Raw genomic sequence first — 18,828 nt, 5'->3', positions numbered from 1 at the left:
GCCAAGCCCCCACCTGGCTGGAGAAGACCACCCCAGCACCGCCCTTGGTGTGGCCCTGTGGTCTCCCCCTGCACCCACACATCACCAGCAGCACTGGCGGAACCCCCAGATGGACCCAAACTCCCCAGAGGTATCCTCCAAAGAGAACTCCATCCACACCGGGCAGCTTAGGCAGGGTCACCACCAGAATTTGCCTGACAATGCGGCCCCAGCCTCTCTCCCAGCAGCAGCCAGGGGCCAATGGGAAGGTAAAAGCCCTTTACCTTCACCTGCACCTGTGTTTCAGGTCAATCAGAAAGAACCAGCCTGAAGCTGAAAGCCAAGCAAAGATGAAACCTCAATGAGTCCAGGCAGTGATATAAACCAGAAAGCACATCGGGAGGTCAAGTGGGCTCCCTGCACTTTACACATGATGATCACAAGATCCATGGAGCTCAGAGAGGTAGTTCAGGAGATCAGATACTAGAAGAACACATTTGCGGGTGGGAGCTGAGCTGCTGTGGGTACAGGGCCCCTCCTGGAGAGGACTTTGCGTGGTGGAGGACGCAGGTGTGCAATCTGTCTGGGCTTCACTCAGGAGTTCAGATAAGGAGATAGGCACCATCTCTATGGCCTTCAAAAGCATCGTATCCAAGATAACTGGCAGTTCAAAGGACTGCCACGGGGCACGAAGGAGACAAGAGGAGAGGACCCTGGCTGGAGCCCCAGGCCAGCCCGTGCTCTGCACCTGGATGAACTTCTGAGGCTGGACTGTTAACCCTGGGCATTTCTCCTCTTCCTTGCTCTTCTCCATCCCGTCTTCTGTGTTTGTTGGGGAGGGGAAACGGCTCAGTAGAAATAAATGCAATAAGAAAACATATTTGGGGGCTTCCCTGGGTAAACGTAGGAGACATGGGTTAGATCCCTGATCTAGGAAGATCCCACATGCCGCAGAGTGACTAAGCCTGTGCACCACAAATATTGAGCCTGTGCTCTTGAGCCTGGGAGCTGCAGCTACTGAAGTCCATGTACTCTAGAGCCCATGCTCCACAAAAGAAGCCGCCACAATGAGAAGCCCGAGCACCACAACTAGAGAGCATCCCCTGCGGTCCACAACTAGAGAAAATCCCATGCGGCAACCAAGACCCAGTACAGCCTATACAGATACATGAAACATTCTGTTTAAACATAATCAGTTTAAAAACTACCCTGCTTTATTGCTACAGCTGTCACAAGACACTCATCAACCACTGGGCAAGAAATAGGACCCTGTCAAAATTTTCTCATGACCCAGTTGAATAAAAACAAAACCCTCTTTTCTTGGGGGAAATCAAAGCCTGGTGAAACTTTCCTGAGAATGAGGCAAAGGTCAATGAGTTATAAAGGGGTCAGCATGTGGAGCCGTGACACTGTCTTTTCTTGCTGGAGAAACAAGACCTGAGGATCACATCCATATGATACACTTCACGGTGAGGCAACCACTTCAGTATTTATAAGCTTAAAACAATGCATCTGTATTCTGTCTCATGACACCCGGCCTTCTGGGTCCCCAGTCCTAACATGGGGATGTTCACGGCTCTCTTCGATTAGCTCCAGACTCACCTTCCTGGATCCTTGTTCCCCTTCAACTTCCTCCTCTCCACCCTGGGTCACATATCCCTCCTCCCTAAAATTATCCGTCTTTTCTTTTTTCCCTTTGAGTTCAAAGAGCACTCCTTTTTATTTTTTAAAGATTTCCTCCCAGTCTTTGTTGAAGTCTGACTGAAGCACACTAAACTGCATATATTTAAAGAGTACAATTCTATCAGTTTTGACATACTAACACATACAACCATGAAACCCCAAACATTTCTAGCATCCCCCAAAGTTTCCTTGCGTCCTTTTTTAACCCATTAATCCTATCCCAAGAAACTGCTGATCTGCTTTCTCTGTATATAGATTAGTTTGTATTTTTCCATGGAATCATAAAATATTTAGTTTTTTTTTTTGGGTGGGGGCGTGGCTTTCAGTATGGTTTTGAGAGTCTTCAATATTGTGGGTTCAGTTCAGTTCAGTTCAGGTCAGTCGCCCAATAGTGTCTGACTCTTTGTGACCCCATGAACCACACCATGCCAGGCCTCCCTGTCCATCACCAACTCCCGGAGTTCACCCAAACTCATGTCCATCGAATTGGTGATGCCATCTAACCATCTCATCCTCTGTCATCCCCTTCTCCTCCTGCCCCCAATCCCTCTCAGCATCAGAGTCTTTTCCAGTGAGTCAATTCTTCACATGAGGTGGCCAAAGTATTGGAGTTTCAGCTTTAGCATCAGTCCTTCCAAAGAACACCCAGGACTGGTCTCCTTTAGGATGGACTGGTTGGATCTCCTTGCAGTCCAAGGGACTCTCCAGAGTCTTTTCCAACATCACACTTCAAAAGCATCAATTCTTCAGCGCTCAGCTTTCTTCACAGTCCAACTCTCACATCCATACATGACCACTGGAAAAACCATAGCCTTGACTAGATGGACTTTGGTGGCAAAGTAATGTCTCTGCTTTTGAATATGCTGTCTAGGTTGGTCATAACTTTCCTTCCAAGGAGTAAGCATCTTCTAATTTCATGGCTGCAGTCACCATCTGCAGTGATTTTGGAGCCCCAAAAAATAAAGTCTGACACTGTTTCTACTGTTTCCCCATCTATTTGCCATGAAGTGATGGGACCAGACGCCATGATCTTAGTTTTCTGAATGTTGAGCTTTAAGCCAACCCTTTCACTCTCCTCTTTCACTTTCATCAAGAGGCTTTTTAGTTCCTCTTCCCTTTCTGCCATAAGGGTGGTGTCATCTGCATATCTGAGGTTATTGATATTTCTCCCGGCAATCTTGATTCCAGCTTGTGCTTCTTCCAGCCCAGCATTTCTCATGATGTACTCTGCATAGAAGTTGAATAAGCAGGGTCACAATATACAGCCTTGACATACTCCTTTTCCTATTCTGAACCAGTCTGTTGTTCCATGTCCAGTTCTAACTGTTGCTTCCTGATCTGCATATAGGTTTCTCAAGAGGCAGGTCAGGTGGTCTGGTATTCCCATCTCTTTCAGATTTTCTAGAGTTTATTGTCATCCACACAGTCAAAGGCTTTGGTATAGTCAATAAAGCAGAAATAGACGTTTTTCTGAAACTCTTTTCCTTTTTCCACGATCCAGCGGATGTTGGCAATTTGATCTCTGGTTCCTCTCCCTTTCCTAAAACCAGCTTGAACATCTGGAAGCTCACAGTTCGCTTATTGCTGAAGCCTGGCTTGGAGAATTTTGAGCGTTACTTTACTAGTGTGTGAGATGAGTGCAATTGTGTGGTATTAACAGTTTTTTCTTTATTACTGAGTACTATTCTACTATATGGATGATATACCACAATTTGTTTATCCATTCTCTACTGGTGTATTTAGGTTGTTTCTGGGTTTTTGCTTTATAGTAAAGTTCCTATTAAAATTCATGTATAAGACTGGATTTATGCTTACATTTCTCCTTGGTAAATACTTGGGAATGGAATTGTTGGGGTTTTCCCTGGCGGCTCAGATGGTAAAGAATCTGCCTGCAATGCAGGAGACCTAGGCTTGATCCCTGGGTTGGGATGGTCCTCTGGAGAAGGAAATGGCTGTCCACTCTAGTATTCTTGCCTGTAGAATCCCATGGGTAGGGGAGCCCACCAGGCTATAGTCTATGGGGTCTCAAAGAGTCAGACATGAGCGACTGATATTTAACTTTTCATGCTAGATGTATGTTGAGCTTTTTAAGAAATTGCCAAACTGATTTCCAAAATGGTTGTATCTTCTCACACTGCCACTAGAAATGTATGCGAGTGTCAATTGCTCCACACTCTCACCAACATTTGGTATAGTCAATCATTTAAAATTTAGCCATCCTGTTGTGACTTTTGCTTGTTTCAGTGCACAGTAGTTTAGCTACATTTTGGCTTTATTTATTTTCATTCTTTCTTTTTTAGGACTTTTATTTATGTGGCTGTGTCAGGTCTTACTTGTGGCATGCAGAATCTTTAGTTGTGGCTTGCAAACTCTTAGCTGTGGCAAGTGAACTCTTAGTTTCAGCATGTGGGATCTAGTCCTGGGATCAAACCCAGGACCCCAGCATTGGGAGCGTAGAGTCTTAGCTACTGGACCACCAGGAAAGTCCCTGGCTTCATTTCTAAAAGGTGGAACATACACTTCTGTTTATAGGAAACAAAACCAGATTATGTTTGCTGTGCCAGTGAAGTTAATAGTTTCCCTCTTATCCTCCAAAGTGTTCTAGATTAAACAATAAAAATGTTCCAGCCCAACTAACAATGCCCCTAGGCTGTCCATCCATAGCCACAAAAGCCCATTAAGGCATTCTGATCAACAAAGATTTCTCCCTCCTCTTAAGATATTTTCAGGTTAAATTTTTTTTTTTTCTTTATCACAACAGAATTACAGGAGGAAAGGAGTAGCATAATGTAGCCTAGTGCTAGGGTGAGGAAGCAAGTAGAGGAGATAAAGAGGGTCAGACAAGATCCTGTTGGCTTTTGGGCTGCACACAGTCATGAGGAACATAAGTAAGATCTATTCCCTAACTTTCCCCCACAAATGCCCTTTTTTTGTCTAGCTAGTTTGACTTGGATTTCTGTCATCTGCAATTAAGAGTCCCAACCAGTATACAAAGAAAGGCAACAGCGTTTTGTCAAGTCTTGCTTGGCTCACATTTCACCTCTGAACTATCTCTGCCTTCCCTGAGAGTTTTTTTTTTTGCTGACCTAGCCTGAGGAATTTAAAGCAGAAACATCGGTCACATTGATTGGGGATGAAACTTCAGAGGTCAATGAACACCCAGGATCAAAGTATTCAGTGGTACCACCTCATGGTTTGTTTAACTGAATCTCCATGGGGTCGCTAAGAGTCGGGGACGACTGAGCGACTTCACTTTCACTTTTATGCATTGGAGAAGGAAATGGCAACCCACTCCAGTATTCTTGCCTGGAGAACCCCAGGGACAGAGGAGCCTGGTGGGCTGCCGTCTATGGGGTCGCACAGAGTCGGACACGACTGAAGCGACTTAGCAGCAGCAGCAGCTCCATGTATTCGCTGTAATACAGCCGACTCTTTAATTTTTAAACTGTCGTTCCATTTCCAACTAGCATGTTCTTCCTGCTTAATAACTAGATTTAATTCTTACAGAAAATATCCGTATTTACTCAGAGCGCTAAACGTGCAAATGAGCAACGCAGCAAGTGACCTACGCGAACACAACTAACCGGCGGTGTCCGCCCTCTCTTAGTAGCATAGAGTTGCTAGGGTTGTATGTAAGCAGGGTAAAGGTAATACACAAGAGGAAGAAAAGAGGAGGACGAAAGAGGGCGGCGGAAGATAAAAAGTTCCCATTCAGTCCTCGAATGTTCTCAGAACACAGGCTAGGCTCCGGACCCGTAGGTGTGCCTCCCACACAGGGAGTGTCTTCGCCCTGTCCCCACTGCCCCAAAGACGGACTAAATTTGGGCTGATGGCCCGGTAGCGTTTGCCGCACCCCTAGCTGCAGCCCACCGAAAAGCTGTCGGGAGTCCCGTCTCGGGCGAGACTAAAAACCCTCTATGCCGTGCACCCAGTCTTTGGTCCGTGATAGCAACCTGAGCTCGGGGGCAGCGGACCGGAGAACAGCCTTCGGTTGACCAGCCGCTGCACGGGTGGCGTCGGCCCCGCCTCTTCAGCCTCTAAGCCTCGCCTCCACGCTCCTGGGGCCCGCCCCCTTCCGCCCAGACCCTGCTTCTGCTTTCGGGGTTCCATCACCACCTCTTCGCGCTGGGGCCAGCCCTCTCGCAGCATAGCCCCGGCTCTCACACTCTTGGGCCTTGCATTCCACCATCTCGCGTCCTGGCACCGCCCCCGCGCCCCGCGGCCCCGCCTCCTGAACATCAGGGCCCGCCCCACGCTCTCGGGTTTGACGCCCTGGTGTCCGGGCTAGAGCTCCGGCCCCGCCCCCACGTGCCCTCGGAGTCCGGGGGAGGGTTGGCGCTCACGAGGAGGCGTGGCCGTAGTGCGGGAGGAGGCGCGGGCCTGGCGGCCGGGACTTTGGCTTTGACACAGACGGCGATAGGCGGCTGTGGCTTTGGTGCTGGGCTCTGGACCCGATTCTTGCGATCCCGCGTCCAAGTCGGGGGAAGGACTTTTCGTTTGGATGAACGCAACTGCGGCAGCGCCGCCAGTCCTGGTGCAGCCGCAAGACCTGGTGCAGCCGCAGCGGCCGCATTTCACCGCCGCTGCCGCCTCCGCGAAGCCCTGCAGCTCCTGCCGGTTCTGGGAGAGCCACTCAAGAGTTTTCTCCAGCAGAAACAGCTGGGACGCGCGGCCCGGGGTGGCGTGGGAGGGATCCCGCGACCAGCCGCTGATCAGCACTTGCGCCGGCGCTGTCCCGGGCTGGGCTCAGGCTTCGGAGCCGCAGGTGGAAGGAGGACGCCCCGAAGGAGCAGCTGAGAGGTGGGGCGCTAGGAACGGCGCCGAATCTGGTAGAGGAAGATAAACCCTTTCTCCGTGCCCGCACTAGTGAGGATGGAATTCCAAAGTTGCTGGTGGTGCTGAGTGTCAGGAGCAGGGCCCGTGGGGATGCCCACTTCCTTTTGCCTGAGAGTTTAAATACGAGCGACTGGAGGCGGGGAGATGGCCCCAGTGCTGTAAGAGTTGAGAGGCAAGGAGGAGAGGTGTAGGCTGGTGGGGATAGGTCTCTTTCCAGAAGAAGCTGCTTATAGCGTTTTTGACCCTAACGTGATAAAAATTGAGCTTCACTAGAGGAAAATCCTCATGGGACAGCCCCCTTATGTGTGTTTTCTGAGGTTCACAGACATCAGCCCTGGACTCCTGGCTAGGAATCCCAGCTGTAGGTAGGGAGTGCTAATGCAAACTGATTAACTGATTCAATCGATTTGTGTTTGTTTTCCAGGTGGCCAAGTGAAAGGTAGTTTTGGACACTCGGGCAGGGTTATTTAATGTTTGTCTAGGTAACCATTTCATGCCCTGAATCCTGCACCTTCCCTTCTGTGCCTGTGAGGTCTACTGGGCTTCCTCCCTAGCCAAAAGGCTTCCTGGACTCCTGATCCTGCCATGGGGAGCACGCTGGGCTGCCACCGCTCCATCCCCCGGGACCCCTCGGACCTGTCCCATAGTCGCAAGTTCAGCGCAGCCTGCAACTTCAGCAACATCCTGGTCAACCAGGAGAGACTTAACATCAACACCGCCACGGAGGAGGAGCTGATGACCCTGCCTGGGGTGACGCGCGCGGTGGCACGGAGCATTGTGGAGTACCGCGAGTACATCGGTGGCTTCAAGAAAGTGGAGGACCTGGCACTGGTCAGTGGCGTGGGCGCCACCAAGCTGGAGCAGGTCAAATTTGAGATCTGCGTGAGCAGCAAGGGCAGCTCGGCGCAGCACTCCCCCAGCTCCCTGCGGAGGGACTTGATGGCCGAGCAGCAGCCTCACCACCTGGCCGCCGCCGCTGCCGTGCCCCTCACCCCGCGTGTCAACATCAACACAGCCACCCCGGCTCAGCTCATGAGCGTGCGGGGCCTCACGGAGAAGATGGCCGTCAGCATCGTGGACTACCGCCGTGAGCACGGGCCCTTCCGCAGCGTCGAGGACCTGGTGAGGATGGGTGGGATCAATGCCGCCTTCCTGGACAGGATACGGCACCAGGTGTTTGCCGAGAGGTCCAGGCCTCCGTCCACCCACACCAACGGCGGTCTGACCTTCACCGCCAAGCCTCACCCCAGCCCCACCTCGCTAAGCTTGCAGAGTGAAGACCTAGACCTGCCTCCTGGGGGGCCCACGCAGATCATCTCCACGAGGCCCTCGGTGGAGGCCTTTGGAGGCACGAGGGACGGGCGGCCTGTGCTGAGGCTGGCCACCTGGAACTTGCAGGGCTGTTCAGTGGAGAAGGCCAACAACCCCGGGGTGCGAGAGGTGGTGTGCATGACCCTCCTGGAAAACAGGTGAGGATAAGAACCAGCAAGCGCATTGGGTATGAAGGCAGCTCTCGCATGGCCTCATCTGTGCATGCAAATGAGTGGATTTGGGGGCCTGTATGGAGAGGGCAAGATTTTTAAATCAGTGGGCTTGAGGCCATAGCCAATATGGTGCAGTATTCTGAGTGGCTGAACTCTCCTACTCCAGAATTTTCTAAATAGAGCCATCTGGACTTGAGGTCTGTATCTTGAAGATGGTATATCTGAGGTTAATTCCTAAATTTGGGGTCAGTGGAGACTGTATTAGTGTTACTGCTTTGGAAAATGTTTGACTCCCAAGACTTCATGGGGTTTACACCAGATGAGGCACTCAGAGCCTGGGAACTCAGAGCCATGGGTGAAAGAGCTACTCAGAGTTATTTTTTTTTTTTTCCTTAGGAGGCAAAGTCACATTTCTTCTACCAAATATGCTTATTTTGTGTCCAGAAAAAAAACCTTTGCAAAGACCAGGTGTTTGCAAACATACAGGCTATGTAAATATATTTACCAAAATGCTACAAATGAATCACCCTTGATTCTTTTTCCTTATTTAGCCTGAAGGTGGTTTTTAGGCCCACAGTTACAGCCCCAAATATATGTAAACCTCCCCTATCCGAGGGCCAGCAAAGGCCAAGCTGATTGTATGCTAAACACTGCCCGGATTTCCACATTTGAACCACAGAAGAAGAGAGTTGTATGATGCCCTCTTATCACTGAGTGTTTACCTTATTCACCACGCTACTCTCTGTGGGAACTTCCATTGACACTCCCTAAAACAAAACAGTATTATTGTAGCAGTAACTCCTGCTGTTAGTGAAATAGTGCATTATATAACACAATCAACTTTGGGAAGGAAAGAAATATTTCTAATAGTCCCTTCCAGGGCAAAACCCAAACTCATGTCCATACGGATCCTGCTCTGAAGGGAATTGGCCCTGCCACCATTCCACACCACCCCCCACCCCGCGCCCACTTCTGCCTTGAGATGCAGTATGCTTGGAACCACGCGCTGTTTTTTTTGCATTGGGTTGTTGGTGACATGAAGTGAGTTCTCAGCGGGAAATCACAGTGCATTGTAGCAGAACATCAGGAAAAATAAGTGAGGAGAAAACCAGGTCAAAGCATTTCCCTGGCACTGTCCCACTGGCGTGCTCCATCACTGAGTGTTAGGAACCACTCAGGGAACGGGACCTGGGGAACCTGAATGCACTTCCTGCAACTCCACATCCTCTGTTTTGCATCACAACTCAACGCCTTTCGCAAAATCATGTAGTCCACAGGGGAGAACAGGAGTCAACCCAGGAGATACCTGTGCGGAATGCCTGGACAATTGTTCCTTTCATCCATGGGCACATGGCTGTACGTCTGGGCAAGGAGAAGGGAGGCAGAGGGCTGACTGTTTAATTCCTATTATGAGTTTTCTTCAGGCTTAGTTTGGGGATGGAGGAGGATGAATCAGGAGCTGAAGTTGCCCCCATGGGGATGACCGATTAGGTAGCCCTTGCCCACTTACCATGACAGATTCAAGTGTGGTCTCTGGAAACCAGCATTAGCAACTGCCACAGGAACCTTGGGTTTTCCACAACCTCTGGGTGGTTCTGATACGCAATAAAGTTAGCACCCTGTTGTGCTGTGTGTTGGCAGTCAGATGTCCCGTGGGCTGCTCTGTGAACATTTTCCTGAAGTGTCTTTTCTGACAAGTCCGGTGAGTCCAGGCAGCGCTTTCTAGGTATATTTTCTTTGATGGTTCCAATCATCCTTGTAGTTATTCAACCATGTGATGGTCTTTTTGGACAGAGCTTGAAGGGCTTACTTAGGTCCTAGAACAGATGAATGTGAAGGGTGGAAAATGGGAGAGTGAGCAGCAAACAGCCGACTTCAGAGTGGGCTCCAGTCTGCGGTGCGGACTGGGGCAACCAGGAGCACCGAGAAAGAGCGGTAACTTGCCCAGTGAGGGATTTGTCCTGGTGTCTCTTCTTTAGATTTCCTAGGGGGTGATGCTTTGTTGAAGACAGTTGACTATTGTCCTCAAGTGAGAGTTTAGGAAGAGCTTACCCAGAAGGGTGAGCTTACCCAGAATGGTGCAGAAGGGAGCATCTGGCAGCCACTTTAAATGTGACCCGTGTCGCCATCATATTTCTCACTCTTGGCCACATCTGTTGTCCTGTGGGTTGGTGTTTCTTTTTGCCTGTTCATGATGTGTTCAGTGTTCTGGGCACTCTAAGCAACTTGTTAGTGTTTGGTAAACCTGAAGTAATTGGCCTGACTCCCTGCAGAACGGGAATGGATCCATTGGTTTAGGGCACTGAAAGATGCCTGGTTGTGACAAGATCACATGTCCTCAAAACAGCAGTGTGCATTCTCCAAGAGCTGTGTTCATCCTGATTCACAAAATTATCTCACATTCGAATTGATCCTTTTATTAGCAAGAGGAAAGAAATTTAATTTGAGCAAGAATGGATGCAGGTAATTTTGGGGGTGCTGTTTATATATATATATATATACACACATGCACATATACATATATATAATATATATATTATAGTAGTTATGTGACTTTTGAATGTGCCTTTGTATTTTCACAGCTTTCTCAGTAACTCTGGGAAGTAGGTAATGCATGCTTTTATTATTGAGTCTCCATCTTTGAGTAAGGAAACTAAGACCAAAGAAGTTAAGTGACTTGCCTCTATCCCACAGCTCATTATTATGTCAGCTGGGACTAGGACCCAGAACCTTCTGACTTTAGACCTGTGCTCTTTGCAAGTGTGCTGTTTTATAAGCACCTTACTTTTATCCTGCCTCTTGTTCAGACATTCCACACTCTGCCTAACCAGGGGCATTTGCCAAATTGTGTACTAGTCCTATTTTCATACATTAAATTCATTGTAAAGAAAAAAAGAAAACCCCCAGCTCCACCTCTTTATGTGTTAAATTGGTGAAATTCCTTAACTTCTCGAAGTTCAGGTTTTCCATATGATAAATGTAGCTAATGTAAAACACACACATACACACAGAGGAACACAAACCCTTAGGCACTTTTTTTGCAAAGGGAATAGCTGGCCCTTGTTTTCCTCTCTGTGGGTTTGTGTGTGTTTTCTTAGACTAAAGCATGCCTGGCTGAGACTCTTAACAGGATGGAGTCTTTTCTGGCCCTGGGATGCTGCTGCCTTAGTGGACAAGTGTGTATGAGCTACGAGAAATCATGTTTTGCACATGCAGCCTGAGATAGGGCAGAAAGCTCAATAATCGCGATTACCAGGAACCTTCAAGGATGTCACGCTGTGGCACACAACTGCCAGGTTTCATCAGATCCCTTTGCCGAGTGTCAACCTTAGGCAATGTTTTTCCTTGTTTTCAGGATTTATGGAGCAAGTCTAAAAGAGGATTGCTCCTGCTAAATACTCTTGCAGAATTTAATGGTAGCCCACATATGGAATGAAGATTGTTTATGTTATTCTCTTCCGGTTTTATTGTGATATAGTTGACATGTAGCACTGTAGAAGTTTAAAGTATGCAGCATAATGATTTGACTTACAGACGTTATGCAGTGATGACCACAATAAGTTAGTGAAAATCCATCATCTCGTATAGGTACAAAATCAAAGAAATAGAAAAAAAAAAAACATTTTTTCCTTGTGATGAGAGCTCTTAGGATTTACTCTCCTAACAACTTTCATGGATTACATGCAGAAGTGCTAATTATGTTCATCATGTTATGCATTGTCTCACTAGTACTTTTTCACCTTTTAACTGGAAATTTGTGCTTTTTGACTACCTTCTTCCAACTTCCCCTCCCTGTATGCCTCACCTCTTATAACCACAGATCTGATCTCTTTTCCTAGGAGTTTGTTTTTTGAAGTGAGCTTGACCTATAGCACTAAGTTAGTTCCTGATGTACCACATAATGACTCAATATCTCTATATGTTTCAAAATGATCACCATGATAAATCTAGTTATGATCTGTCATTGTACAAAGATACTGTATGAAATGATTGATTGTATTCTCCACACTGAACACTGTACTTGTGACTCACTTTTGTAATTTGAAGTTTCTACCTGTTAATCTCCCTCACTTCTCTTCTCCCCCGCTTCCCCTCTGACAACTGTTGGTTCTCTGTATCTATGACTCTGTGTTTAGCTATGTTTGTTAATTTGCTCTGTTTTCTAAATTCCACGTATAGTAGTAATAGTTTAGTCGCTAAGAGTCCTACTCTTGCGACCCCGTGAAGAGTAGCCTGCCAGGCTCCTCTGTCCTTGGGATTCTCCAGGCAAGAATACTGGAGTGGGTTGCCATCCCTTCTCCAGGGAAATTGCACATATGGTATTTGTCTTTTTCTGTCTGACTTATTTCACTTAGCATAATATCCTCCAAGTCCATCCATGTTGTTACAGATGGCAAAATTTCATTCTTTTCATGGTTGAGTAATGTTCCATTATGTGTGTGTGTGTGTCTCTATGTCTATAGAACATCTTTATCCTTTCATTTATCAGTGGGAACTTAGGTTGCTTCCATATCTTGGTTATTGTAAACATTGCTCCAGTGAACATACAGGTACATATATCTCTTTCTTTGGATCTGGACCCTGCAGTGGAATTGCTGGATCACACAGTAGTTCTAGTTTTAGTTTTTTTGAGGAACTTCCATGCTGTTTTCCGTAGTGGCTATGCCAATTTACATTCCTACCAACAGTGCCCAAGTGTTCCTTTTTCTTCACATCCTTGTCAACATTTGTTATTTGTAGTCTTTTTGATGATAGCCATTCTGACAGGTGTAAGGAAATATCTCATTGTGATTTTAACTTGCATCTCCCAATAATTAGTGACTTTGAGAAGGTTGTTTGAATTTTACTTTTTGGTTTTTGCTGAGGAATTGTTCAATTTTGAACAGTCCATTTGGTTTCTGAAAGCATAAGCACTGTAGGAGCTGACAGATACTCTCCAGAAAAAATGAGAAGCTTAGCATCCCACTTGCACATTTTCCCATGGTCTTCATCAGAAGGGAATATGAGTGTCAAAGTCTCGAGCCTTTTAATGGTCTGAATCTGTTTTCTTGCCTCATACTTGTTTGTGGTATCAAAGCACAAGGTGACTTAGTGCATGACAGCACACACTCCTCGTGAAAAAAGGGATTTTAGTTTGTCAGACTCAATAGGCTCAGTACAAACACTGCCCATCTTGTTCTTTGATTCATTCATGGAAAAACACATATTGAATGGCTGCTGTGTATATATATATGCTAAATTTGGGAGTCAGACTGGCCCTGCTTTTAAACCAGGTTTAGCAAATGTGAACCAGCTTTTATGGCTCAGCCTCAAAACATTTGGAAAATCCACACATTTTATCAGAAGTCACTGAGTAGGACTGATACTGGGTTGAATTTTTAATAAGAGTAATGGGCTCATCCTGAGGGACTGAAAGTTGGTGGATGCAGCCAGACATACCATCTGGGGGCAAAGTGCCCAGCAGTTGCCTTAAAGTAGGAATTGTGAAACCTATTTTGACAGCTGTGGAAACGGAGGCTCAGAGAGATTAAATAGCATCCGTGTGGCCTTCAGAAACGAAGATGTTGGAATCAGTTTTGAAGGCAGGCATGTTTGATTTCAGAGCAGGGAACGAAGGTATCTCTTCCCAAATTCCATGGCCTTGACTGACCCTCACCCACCTGCTCTTTCCTCCCTCTCTTGGGCCTCAGGCTGGCCAGGCATCCGAGCTTTACCTAGACTCTCAGGCTGCTGGAGACCTCTGCTCCCTTCCTGTTTTTGTTCCTCTGAAGGACAGGGCTTTGGGCCAGAGGTGGAGCACTCCAGAGGGTGCCAGGTTCCCCCCCCCCCCCCGCCCGGCCTTGCACTGGGACCCTCAAATGTGAGTCTGTGACCTTGGCTCCACTCCAAGGCTGAGTTCCGGTTTTCTGAGCCAGGGAGCTCTGGGTTTCCAGAAAGAAAGGTGGTCAGTAGTAAGACTGCTGAGGATTAATGAGAGAAGAGGGTGTGAATGAAGGGAAGGCCTGGGGTGGGCAGACACAGGGCTTATTTCACCAAAGGGACAGCTCTTTCTTTTGTCATTCCAGAAAGCTGGGCCCATTGCGATCTGATTTGTAGTGGGGGAGGGGGTGTGTGTTGAAACTATTGATTCTTCTAGAAGATAATCACTCCTTTATTATTTATTCATTCAACAGAAATTTTTTGAGCTCTCACTAAGTACCAGGCTCTGGTAATAAAGTGTAGGATAAGACAAAGCCAGTGCTCTTATAGAGTTTCCATTTTAGGCAGGAAGACAGACAAGTCAGTACACAGATAAATGCCTACAGATAGTGGTGAAAGCTGAGGGTGATGGAGGCTTGCTGAGTAGATGGGGGTAAAGGAAGCCTCATCTGAGGAGCTAAGGAGCCAGGCATGGAAGAAGTTGGAGGAAAGAGTGCTTCACTAGAGGAACCAGCAGGTGCAAAGGCCCTGAGAGAGCTTGCTTCAGACAGAAAGCCGGAGTTCCGGGAGTGAGGGTGGCTATGGTTGCAGAGGGAGGCAGGGCCAGGTGGGTGGGGCCGCAGAGGATTAGAAGCAGAAGTTGATGAATTAGCTGTTATCAGATTGTTCTGTCTGCTGGGGGGTCTCTTGGAGTGTGTCCTAGGAGCTAAGTGAGGCTACTAGAATACAGGCTGAAAAGGATGGTGACAGGGGAGCAGAAGTGGGTGGCGATAAGATCTTTTAGAGACAAAAACTGAAAAGACTTGCCTATGTTTGGGATATCATGGAGATTAACTGGGTAGATTGCTAGAAGACAGGCTCAGAGGCATTTAAGAAATCTGGAGGCTGACTCACATGCCTCTGCGTTACGTTGGCATGATGCAGCTTGGTGACCTTACCCCTCCGTCTGCTGTTGCCTCACTCTGGACAAGTGTGGGATCTTGGTCCACAGTGGATGGAGAAAGAGGCCACGAGGTCCTCTGTGTAGACCAGGTGCTGGACTGCACCCCATGGGCTGAGAAGGAGCCTGGGGACAGTGACAGAGACATCAGTGAATAATTGGACAAGGATCTTACACAAAGGGTCCTGGAGCGACACTCCACCTTGTGTGGCAGACTGCAGGGCAAGACATGAGAGCAGCCTTTGGTACTTAGGGGAGAAGCAGGCTACCATTACAGGGAAGAATTGAGGTCAGGTGGGCTCATCGGTTACCAGGGACTAGTTAAGTCCCATATGAAGAGGATTGGGTAGACATGGGTGGAACAGATTGGTCGAGCTGGGATATACAGAGCAGGAGAACAGCTGTATTAAATGCTGCTGCTGCTGCTAAGTCGCTTCAGTCGTGTCCGACTCAGTGCGACCCCATAGACGGCAGCCCACCAGGCTCCCCCGTCCCTGGGATTCTCCAGGCAAGAACACTGAGTGGGTTGCCATTTCCTTCTCCAGTGCATGAAAGTGAAAAGTGAAAGTAAAGTCGCTCAGTCGTGCCCAACTCTTAGTGCCATGGCCTAACCATATATTTGTGCTGTGCTGTGCTTAGTCGTGTCCAACTCTTTGCAACCCCGTGGATTATAGCCCACGAGGCTCCTCTGTTCGTGGAATTTTCCAGGCAAGAATACTGGAGTGGGTTGCTATTTTCTTCTCCCAGAGGATCTTCTTGAACGAGGGATTGAACCCATATCTCTCATGTCTCCTGCATTGGCAGGCAGATTCTTTACCATTGTACAACCTGGGAAACCCCAAAAGACATTTACAGAAGTTAAATTCAACGTGGATTGAATTTAAGTGTACTTACCTAGTGAGGTCAGAGGCATAGGGTGACATCAGGGAGCTCACAGTCTCACAAGGAGACACATACCCAGGTGCTTACCGGGCCCATGTCTGTTTTGAAGAAAGAGGTCAAGCTTAAGCCCAGGGGTCTGGTACCTGTCTGCCTGGCTCTGGAGGTGGATGGAGAACTCAGCATAGGCAAAGGATGTGGGGGCAGGATCAAGGTGGTTGGAAAGGAATTAGTCTGGAGGGGAGGCCAGGGTCTGAGCAGCAGGAGTGGTGGCCATCAGGGTGAAGGTGAATATCAGCAGCTCCCCACGCAGTCATCAGGTGAGGAGTAGAAGTCGGTCAGTTCCCGACTTGCATGGGCTCAAGGTGTGAACCATTCAGACGAGGAGCTCTATGGTAGAGAATAGCATTGCGGTATGTGTTATTTTTATTTCAAAATTACCCAATCTTACAAAAGATTTTGTCCCAGAGTTCGAAACAATCTCTGCCAGTAACAAAATCATGCATTTCACTGATATTTGGTGTGTTCCTCATGGACACCCTGGTCTTTGTGTTGTCATGTACTGCTGAGTGGAAATTCCACACCTGTGACTCTTTTCAAAACATTCAGGATATTATGCAGAAATGCCCTGCTCTGCTTGCAGGCTTATAGTTCTCAACAGAGATTTAGGAACCTAGAAACTTGCCTATCCTATTCCTGATGACAGTACACAGGCCTCATCTGGACAGCAGTTCTTATTGTAATGTTTTGATTGACAACTGCCAAACAACTGGACTCCAGCGGATAGGAACCCTGGGGAGATGTGCTCAGAGTAAGCAGTTCTCTTTATCGAAAGTGCTGACTCCTTCTACTAAACTATTGGGGAAAGAAACCCTGAGTTTTCTTTACTGAGTACAGCTCTCTACCTCTGTTGCTTTGTTGTTTGTTTCCAACAAACCGTTGTTTCTAGAGAGTTCTATTTTGATTCAGCCATTACCTGATTAAGCTGTTAAGCTGGGCCTTCAATTACTTTATCTAGAGGCTGCTGTAAACTCCTGAAATGCGATGCTGAAGCCATGAGAATGTTGTTACGTGGCCACGTTGAAGGTTGTGTGTGTTTGGGGTGTGGTTTTATTGTGTTGCAGGGATCTGAATCCTATTTGCTCACCTAAAAGCTAGAGAATGAAATCAGTACTTGGTCTTTCTGAACTAATGCTGAATTTGTGGTGTCTTTTAAAGTGGGAGATGTTAGATAAAATTGCTGTTTTAAAAAATACTGATCCAATTATCTATTACAAAAAAAAATTGTCTAGAATGTGTTTTTATTAAGCAAATTGAGTCTGACTTAAATATTTTTGCATTCTCTCTTTTCTTAAATGAGGAAAAAGTAAGTTTTAGTGGCCTCTCAATATCAGTGATTGGGCTTCCCAGGTGGCTCAGTGGTAAAAAAAAAAAATTCACCTGCAGGAGATCTAGGAGACTCAGGTTCAATCCCTGAGCTGGGAGGATCCCCTGGAGGAGGAAATGGCAACCCGCTCCGGTACTCTCGCTTGGAAAAATCCCACGGACGGAGGAGCTTGGTGGGCTACAGTCCACAGGGTCGTGGAGAGTCAGACACGACCGCCAGTAGATTTGGGGCTTCGTCTCTCTGTGTTTGGTGGGCGACCTCTGCAGCTGCAGTTCATTGTCTTTTTACTGGTGAGTTCTTTGCAGAGTTGCAAAGTCGTTTTTAACTTGACTCATTTTAAATGTCAAAATACTGCATGTCCCTCCCGCCTCATAATGGTACTTGTGTTCAGTGTCCACAGCTGTGGTAGCAGTAGTTGCACTAAGAACAGGAACAGTGATAGTTAACACTGATAGTTGGCTGTGGCTGATGTCCAGGGCTAAGTAGCTTTCCTTTGGGTATCATCATCAGTCCTCCTACACGTGCAGAAGTGATGGCTCAGGGAGGTTGAGTAATTTTCCCCAGGGTCACACAACTTTCAGGTGATGGAGCTTGGATTATAACCTAAGCAATTAGATTCCAAGGTGTGATGATAAAGTACTTAATTCACTAATGCTTTTCCACAACTTTGGGATTTATTCATCACGCCAGTCTTTTTATTTGACTAAGTGCTCTCTCACCAACTTGATTCGAGTTTCATAGTCGTGATCTTTCATAAGTATGCTAACGACATTATCATCGTGTGTGTATATCCAGTATTTCTTCGTTCAAAGTGGAGCAAGGATATTTGCAAAGCAATCTGAGTGTGGAATACTACATTTTTACTGCTTTTCAGTCTTTTACAATCATCTTGCCCACACCTGTTTTTACAGCAGTTTCTTCAGACAATTTGCCTTCATAGAAGCTTTCCAAACATTCATCTTCCTTTTCTTAGAAGCAACTTCTCTTTCTGCTCAGACTCCTGTTTCCACAGCCGATGTCACGGTTAGGAGACCACAGCAATATGCATAATGGGCATGAACAAGTCTGGGGACAGACCCAGCTGAACCTGGGTGAGCATGTGAGAAAGGGGAATTCATCAACTGGGAGAGCTCACTGTGGCATGAGTGCCCAGCTCTCAGCGTGTTGGATGAAGGGAATGAGGACAGTCTGCTGAGCGGGTCCCTTGGGCAGAGGCTGGTTAGGAGAATCTCTTTTGTGTTTTTAAGGACACAAATACCTGGCCCAAGTTACGTTACTTCTGTAGTCTAGAGACTGTATTTGCTGTGGATATATTGGCCAACCCAACATATTATAGACCCCTGGCAGTAACTGAGGGTTGTTACTGATAGACTATTATTTTTTCTAGATTGACTCAAAAATATAAGGCCAACAGTTCATTGGTCCAGTTTCTTTCCTCAAATCTTTTGCAACTTTCAGAAATATGAGGTGAAGGAGTAATTAGCTTAAAATTTTTTTTTACTTAAGACCTGGACTAGTCAGCATTTTCTTCAGTGCAGTAGAGAGCCTGCTTATGAAGCTCACTGATGTGAGCTGGGAGGGATTTAATAAGCAGGTAGACGAGTCAGTGGTGTATATAAAACATCTTCCCGAGTTTGTAACTCTGCACCATCTTCTTAAACTATTCTAGATTTTATGTTCAAGTTCGGTTTTTAAATTCACGTTCATACATGTGAAACTGT

The 18,828-nt window shown here is 47.0% G+C and overlaps 1 protein-coding gene across 2 annotated transcripts in view; it reads left to right on the top strand.

The window, feature by feature from the left end:
• The first annotated feature begins 5,778 nt into the window (after nucleotides 1-5,778).
• EEPD1 (endonuclease/exonuclease/phosphatase family domain containing 1) overlaps nucleotides 5,779-18,828 on the top strand; it is a 123,856-nt gene continuing 110,806 nt past the window's right edge. The window contains exons 1-2 of one of the 2 annotated variants that reach the window (XM_069588049.1): nucleotides 5,779-6,462; nucleotides 6,923-7,967. In XM_069588049.1, the coding sequence (XP_069444150.1) occupies nucleotides 7,084-7,967 (884 nt within the window). In that variant the 5' untranslated portion in view covers nucleotides 5,779-6,462; nucleotides 6,923-7,083. Of the gene's footprint in view, nucleotides 6,492-6,922; nucleotides 7,968-18,828 lie in introns of both variants that reach the window. The other variant, XM_069588050.1, reaches the window with a different exon arrangement.

Source organism: Ovis canadensis, chromosome 4 (genome assembly GCF_042477335.2).
Source record: "Ovis canadensis isolate MfBH-ARS-UI-01 breed Bighorn chromosome 4, ARS-UI_OviCan_v2, whole genome shotgun sequence".
Taxonomy (NCBI): Eukaryota; Metazoa; Chordata; class Mammalia; order Artiodactyla; family Bovidae; genus Ovis; species Ovis canadensis.
This window is presented reverse-complemented; position numbering and strand designations above follow the sequence as displayed.